At 32.9% G+C, this 8,064-nt stretch overlaps 1 protein-coding gene across 1 annotated transcript in view; it reads right to left on the bottom strand.

Moving 5' to 3' along the window:
• Positions 1-5,953: 5,953 nt before the first annotated feature.
• Positions 5,954-8,064, bottom strand: part of sprt (PDZ domain-containing protein sprite) — a 64,051-nt gene continuing 61,940 nt past the window's right edge. Inside the window, exon 9 of the mRNA XM_085957627.1 lies at positions 5,954-7,915. Coding sequence (XP_085813753.1) covers positions 5,954-7,915 — 1,962 coding nt within the window. The remainder of the gene's footprint in view (positions 7,916-8,064) is intronic.

Below are 8,064 nucleotides of genomic sequence, written 5' to 3'. Positions count from 1 at the left end.
AAATTTATGTATTCTTAAATACATGTTCAACATGTATAATACTGCAGAATTCAAAACTAGCAAACACTTCTATTTTTGGCTCTTAAATTTTTTATTATTTAATTTAAAGACTATAAGTTGTCATTCACTTTTTGGATACGTTGCTTCAGTGTTCTCGAGTGTCGATTTTTAACTGTATGTTGTATGACAGTTGAAAGTCAATTGATAAGTGGGAACCGTATTTCAACCAGTTTGATCAACTTGTTAGTTAAATGTTGAGGTCCTTCCTTCATTTAGTTGATTCAACTGTGAAACCATGGTGATAACAACTCGCATCGGCACGTCAAATTTGTTTAGACTTGCATGCGATTAGTGGATTATCATATTGATTGTTATCACTTACCAATGGCCAATAAAAGTTCTAATAAAAGCAATCAACTACATAGTAAGGTTTGTTCATTTTTGACATGAAAAAGTCAACGTTGTGCCAAGTAATCATTAAGGTAATTTCCCTGTTCAAATATGTTAATTATTATCCACAATATGTACCTATATGAATCCAGTGTGTGGTATTTAATTGTCTGATCACTATACAGTAAAACTCAGTTAATTCGAAATCGACGGGACAGAAAATCAAATTATGAAATACAACATTTATGGCAAAAAACATTAAAACTTGAAAAAAGTTTTCGTGAGAATTTCGATTTACGGTGAATTTCGAATTATCCGTGTTCTTATTAACGAAGTTTTACTGTATTGTTTTATTCCAGTGTATAGCTATTACCATGATAACTTTATTTTAACGGCAGATTGTATGTTGATTAGATTAACTGATGGTAATGTATATTATTAGTATAACGAAATATTGTAATCGATTATTAATATGTATTATGTTATAGAGCAACTTATTGTTAAGTACAATAAAATCCAGTTAATTGGAAATTTATAGTCATTCAAATTTTGAAACCCATTAGATTTTTATTAAAAATTTTACCAATATGTAATTATAAATTCATAATTTATTTTCCGGTTGAATGGAGACTATAAAGGTCCTTTTAGTAGACGTCAGTTCTGTTGCCCGTTCAGTCGAGGTTTCCGTTTTGGTACGTTCAGTTTTGAAACGGCGGTGTATTTATACGATCAGTTTAGTTGTCTGTTCAGTGTCAGTTGACAATTCAGTTGGGAAACGGCGATTTAGGTATATTTACACATTTTTTATCCACTAAAAATGAATATTATTTTTATAATCACTTTCTAAACATATTGGTTGGTGTAATGCAGTACCTATATTTAAATAAATTATAATATTTCAATCAAAATTAGAAAAGTAGTATGAAAATGGCAATGTAGTAATTTACACGTAAGTTTAACTGGCAACTCTAAAAACGGATTTGAAAACTGATAGAAAGTCCATCCTGTGTTGTCTTCGTTATGGTTTCTGTCAGCCGATTCAGTTTTGCATTTGCATTTACACAGCTCGACGGAATCGGAGACTGATTGGATAGCAAAACTGATTGTTTAAAAGCACCTTTAATTTCATCAAATAAAAATAAAAATACGACAAAATCATTAGTTTTTGTATGATGAATTACTTCTTGCAAAATTTATTTTCTGTAATATTCAAAGTACAGTGGGACTTTTATATTTTGGTCTACACGTCTGAGCGCTTTGTGCTGATATTGTCCAATAATATGTAATGTGATAAGAGGGTAGAAAGGGTGGATTGAGGTGTATATTAAAGAGTGGAGGATTTTTAGTTCTCCGAATGTGATGATGTCGATAAGGCCTAAATGTAGAAGTCCATTTTGTAATTTGTAATTCAAAATTTTAGTCCCTTCTATTTCACATAATTTATAATGTTTTACTATGTATACAAGTCCTGCCCTTTGTAATGTGAATTTTATATAAAGTTACTACATTGATTGGCATTTGTTATAATAAACCTGCATTATATTAATATATTCCTGTTATTTTTAAAGAATTGTTAGTTTTGTAGAAACAGTATTTTGGTTTCCTCGAAGAAAAATGTCAGGGGCCGGTTGTGATAGAAATAATCAAAGTAAAGTTTAATGTAAGAACAGAAAGAATTCTTTTTATCTTGTGTTCTTGTAATTTTAGTGTGTCATTTTTGTCCTGACACAAAAATATACCTTTCAGTTGAACAGCTAATAGTATGTAGGTTGTTTTTTACTGTCATATTGTGGGTTCCTTACGTCTGGTTATCACTCCCGTTACTGTAATGCCACCTTAGTTACCTAGCCCATTAAACTGCAAGTATTTCAGTTAATATGCACCTTGTCGTCTTCATATTTCGGCTAGGCTATGCCTAGAATCATCAATATGGCATCTAATTAAAATGTTATTATTTTCAAAATCGATAGCATTATCCAGTTCCGTCAGATTTAAATTATAAATTCACATTGCAAACAGAGCAACGCATTCCATTATGAACAAAAGAGATGGATCTAAATGCGACAAAGAGAGACGTACTCAATTGCTAGAAAGAGATATGAAGATAATGGGGTGAGATCAAGATAGTATTATGACTTGTAAACTGTAAGGCTAAGGCCACATAGGCAGGTTCCTTGCTTGCTTAGTGGCTACGTGCTAGGTGACATATCCTAGCGAACGGACTCACACTATACCATCGCAATGGCCACACTGCACGCTTCGCGCATCGCTACGTGATTATTAGTCTTCTCGTGAGTCTCCCGGCGAACAAACAAGTTGGTTATTTTTATTGTGTCACCAGTGATTTTGCAAGATGGTGGATGTTTCTTCAGTATAAAAAATGTCAAACACTGTATATTTTGAGGTTATGAATAATGACGCATGTGATGAATTGACATTATGCACCCAACAAGCTCGATTTTGAGACTTTTGAAATTTTAAACTTAAATTCTCTGTGAGAAGTAGCTTTCTGGTTAGTTTTATTAGTTTAGAGAGTGACGTATCGTTGTTGACTTGAGCGCTCCCAAATGTCAAATGAATTTGTACCTAAGCACGTAGCGTGCAATGTGGCAGTAGTGTTTTTAGTAGACAATCATAGCACCTAGCTCAGCACTAGCGAAGCACCTACCTATGTGGCCGAAGCCTAAGAATGTATAGAAATACTCATATGATTATAATTATATTTTGATGCCTTTTTGATCATATAAATAAAATAAAATAAATAGCAAATAACGATAATGAAACCTTATTAGACTTATTTGTGTCGCCAAAATAGCCTTTTTACTTACTGTACTATTGTCAATCTCGTACGGTAACCCAAGGTGACATCACCAGAACGTACGGTATTTAATAGCATCGTAAAGGGAAAGTTAATTACAGTGTAGGTCCTGACTCACAGATTCACAACAGCTGTCGCGAGCAATCGTCAATCATAAGTAATATATTAAAAAATAAGTGACTTTCGAATAGTATGCAAAAATTAAAATGATCTTTGTTTAGTTTTAAGTATTTTTTATACTCCTGTTACCTAATAAAATTCATGATATATTATATTTTTAATTATCGAATTTAATAATATTTAAAACTACGGCAATTGAACTTATCATATTGAAATGTACATTGTTGATAAGATGGTATGTAGGTGTATTGATTCAATAATTTGAGAATTGATACCGGACTGGGTATGTAAAATATTTTTATGTATCTTCTAAAACGAATATGTTAATTTTGACTGTCTTAAAATGTTGTGTTTTGTGTCTTGTTAATATTTTGTATAAACCGATAATTGTAAATGAGAGTGCTGCAGTTTTAAACGTTATTTATTGGGTTTAATATACCTTGTTGAATTTACGCAATAGTGGTAATTTGAATTGAACTTTTGTGGTACAGTAAAACCCTGTTAATTCGAAATCGATGGGACAGAAAATCGAAAAAAATCGAATTATGGGGTACGGTAAAAAACAGTAAAACTAAAAATATTTTTTTGCGAATTTCGAATTAAATGTATTTGTATTGATTGTAATCGACATCTCAAATTTGTTATCCTATAGTTTTTGCTATTAAAAATAGCTGAGTATATAACATTTGCATTGTGTATTTTCAATCAATACAAGATTTTTTGAAATATAGATTTTAACATACTTTGGTCTAACTATATTATGGGGTCAAGGACGATTCGGCGCCGGGACAATCGAATGAAATTCTAAAATAAATTGACATTCAAAAATGTGTATTTAATATTATTATTTATACCTATTTAAATTATTATATTATTATTTAATACTTGGTAAGAATTTAAATATGCACACTTAAATGATGATTTAATTTAATTGTGCATACGTTTAAATTCCAACGAGAAGAGAATTTTTATTTATATATAAAGTGTCAGGCATGATTATTCTCAATCCGCAATAAAAAAAATCATTACGTTAAGAGCAAAATGAATTAAAACTTTCAAGTAGTAGATAAAAACTGATTAAAATTCGTCGTCTATTTTCTGTATAAAATCGTTACGAACGTCTATTTATATCATTCGACAGTGAGGCGCCAAATTGTCCCATTCCCATATTATGAAATCACAGTATAAAGTTTAATCATGATCCCAATTTTGCCATTATGTTCAACGCATGCGTAAAACTCAATATAATATGTAGTGTATACGTTGTTTATATTGGGTCATTTTCGCTTATGTGAGATTCCTTGTCTGCATTTTAAGCGTTGGTTAAATGCTAATGGCATCTTTGTAAGTACCATTTTAATATATATCCCTTTGGATGCTACACAACGATATATCATTGTTTTTGATAATGGCCAGGAATGCTAACAATGGCCGTCGTTTTGCTTTTGATGCCTGAAATGTTAAGTTAATTTGGGAACACACTACTGCACCAGTGGTATGAAACAGTTTTTTTATCTATTTAGTTTTATTGCTGTGTAATATAACCCGATTGATATATGCTTTGTGACTCGGTAGGTTTAAAAATGATAACTATTGTATTATTTTTGTGGTGGTATATGAGTTTTATTGGCAAAATCTTGATCAAAAAACATTTCAGAAAATGCTTCTGCGATTTCAGAAATTAAAATAAATGAATAATAAATTATAATACAAATGAGGGATTATTTTCACAATGTGTTATGGGGAGCACATGTTAGCAAACGCAATCGAATGCGATTAAAATAATATTTTGATGTAACCAATTGTTTCCAATAGCTGGTAAAAATCAAAAATCTGCGCAGATTGTGCATTTCGCTCGCTCGCACGATTGCCCGTATGATAAAGCGAGAAAGAGATATGTCAATAACTTTTAACAGTGCATGCAGTGCGGGATATCTAATTGTCTCATTATCTATTCAAAATGATAAATTAATTACGAAACGTGTTTTCATAATATTCCGATTTCGCAGAATCAATTAGAGTGGTAAGATGTCTAAAAAGAATACAATGTTTTATTTATCGACAATAATTGGTAGCAATCCTTGCCCGCATTTTGAAAAACATCATAGCATCCAAAGGTAAACGCAGAATATATAAAATTATTATATTAAAATAAATGCATTTTATATCTTGTGTTCTAAGCTACATGCTTACAAAGCATTTATTTAAATAACCTCGATTTAATTAAATTTAAACAAATGTTTTATCAGCCGTTTCAGTTGGGCGCTTTTTTGTTATCTCTAATTTAGGTTTAGTAGCTTTATAATAATTAATTTCTGATGCAATGAATCTCTAAAGTATCTCCCTTTTCAATCCCGCATGTGAAACATTTAGTCATATTATCTAGATTGACTAGTAGTTTATAATATTTTAAGTTGGTATGTACAGGAATTAATTACACAAATTGTGTAAACCATAGACTATTTTTTTTGTATATATTGTATAATGAAGATATTTTCTCTAATTGCGTGGCAATAAAAGTTTATTTTGTAAGGCTATACAAGTAAGGCAATAAATATATATATTTCAGATATTTAATATGTCTTTTCATTTTATATGTTACAATAAATAATATATGCTTAATGATTATTTGTCGGATATCTTGTTAGAACTTTTGATTTCAATGTTTTTGAACACCGACGAAGACGGCCATCGAAATCCGGAAGCACTTTTATGAGAAGTCCTCGATCTTTCACTCGCCGATTCGCACTGGTCATAATTTGAATAATTACTCCTGCCAGAGTTGGACACTTCGTCCGCCTGGAGTATCTTGGTGTGGATGTCAGACCTAGATCGACTCTTTCCGCCGCTTAACACGTAAGTATCCGTCGAATTACCAGTATTATTGTAACAGTCTTTAAATTGTCCGCTGTGATGCTCGGAAGGAACGACGCTGGGGGATTTCGGAATCGACGATAAAGATCCGCTTTTTGATTTCATATTTCGGTTATACCTTTCAACCTCTTCGCTATTGTGGGTGACGGACGTTTGCGAAGATGTGAGTGAAAGTTTACCGTTGTGCATTCGTTTTTTTATTTTGTTGTTATTGTCGCGAGAATAATCGTTGTATTTCACAGCGTGGTATTCATCGAATGGGAAAGGTTCCGTAAATTCGACGCCTTCATTTTCCAGGCACCGTTTCGTGGGCGTTTGTCCACTTTCAATATAATTAAAATGGCTTTCGACTTTGTTTTTACTAGAGTTAAATAAACTATCTGTTAGAATCTTTTTGTCAGACTTTGAATATTTCCCATTGACAGCGTTCGGTGCTGATCCATCGACCTGCGCAGGATCGTGCAGATAGAATCTGTTTGACGACGCATCGCTCTGTTCGACAGACTGCATGCTCTGCGCTCGGTGCAATGACAACCGCAGAGGTTTCTTTGGTGGATTCGGCCGCGGTCTGTCTAAATGATCATACTGCTTCTTATAATGGCCTTGTAACACAGAATTCGGCTCGGACGTGTAATCTAACACTTTCGTTCTGTTTTTTTTGTACTTATCTGCGTCATTTTGCGACGGTTCTGATTCGCAATCGGGTGATTTAAGATTTCTCACGTGGAGTCTTGACATCCGTCTGCTAGATTTGTGAGCGTTCTGAATAATCTTGCCGTCAATTCGATGATCCACGTAATCTCTATCAGGATGGAATTCATTGTTCTCCAATCCTTGTAAATCAGGAATTTTGGACATTTTCCTATTGAGTAAAATAGATTTACGGCTTGGACCGAGTAATCTTTCTTTATGTGAATGTTTTTCGGTGTCTGACGTATCCACACTCCGAATATCACTTCCTTCTTTATCCTTATGGTTCCTCCTACTGTCAAAATATTCCAAAATAGAACTCTTCCGGCCATCTCTTTTGGAATGTTTAATAATATCTGAATTGTCATCACTTTGATTTCTCGCAAAATATTTCTGTTCTTTTGTATTGGCATAATTCGCTTCAAACAATTGTCTCTGGTTCTTTCTAATAATTTGCAACGCTGTAGACGTTTCACTATTATAATCATATTCTTTAGAATCCCTTGATTTGTGTATAAAATTGTGAGATTGCGCCTGTCGTATGCCGTATTTTTTCATTTCGGAATTAAAATCAAGTGAGTCTTCACCGTAGTCCAAAGAATGAGAACTTCTAGATGGGTGTAGTCTATGACCTCCCATCGGATTTTTATTTGATTTATGATTATATGGTAAATGAGAATGGGACGATTTACACGACCTAGTATTTGGTTCCTTTAAATTGCTAATTTTCAACTGAATATCTTGTGAGTTTTCTACTTCAATCTGTGTACCGGTGCAGCAGGATTGATTCGACCGCGGCCTTATAACCGGAAGGTTGGCGTTGGTTTCCGCTGTACCGATTTCTAGTCCGGGAAGATTTGCTACGATCGCGGTCACGTCGGGACCTTTCTGAAACACTTGCACTTCTGACACTGGTTGATTTATCTTTGGAACTGGATCCGATGTTATATTTATATTGGTAACATTCTTTTGAGTGTTCACGGTCGATGTCATCATTTTGTGCTGTGGTGGCATATGCTTCACCTGTAAAATAATATGAAATCATCAGGTAAAAGAAGATTAGCTATTTCTTCTAGTTTTTTACTACAATTTAGTGTCAACATCAGAAAAAAATCTAAGTATTACTTAATGAAAAGTTAATTGCATTTGGTTATCATTGTATGGTAGTATTT

Source organism: Rhyacophila brunnea, unplaced genomic scaffold (genome assembly GCF_057557595.1).
Source record: "Rhyacophila brunnea isolate RB1 unplaced genomic scaffold, BYU_Rbru_1.0 scaffold_7, whole genome shotgun sequence".
Lineage (NCBI taxonomy): Eukaryota > Metazoa > Arthropoda > Insecta > Trichoptera > Rhyacophilidae > Rhyacophila > Rhyacophila brunnea.
The sequence above is the reverse complement of the archived record's forward strand: the minus strand, read 5'-3'. Positions and strand labels throughout refer to the sequence as shown.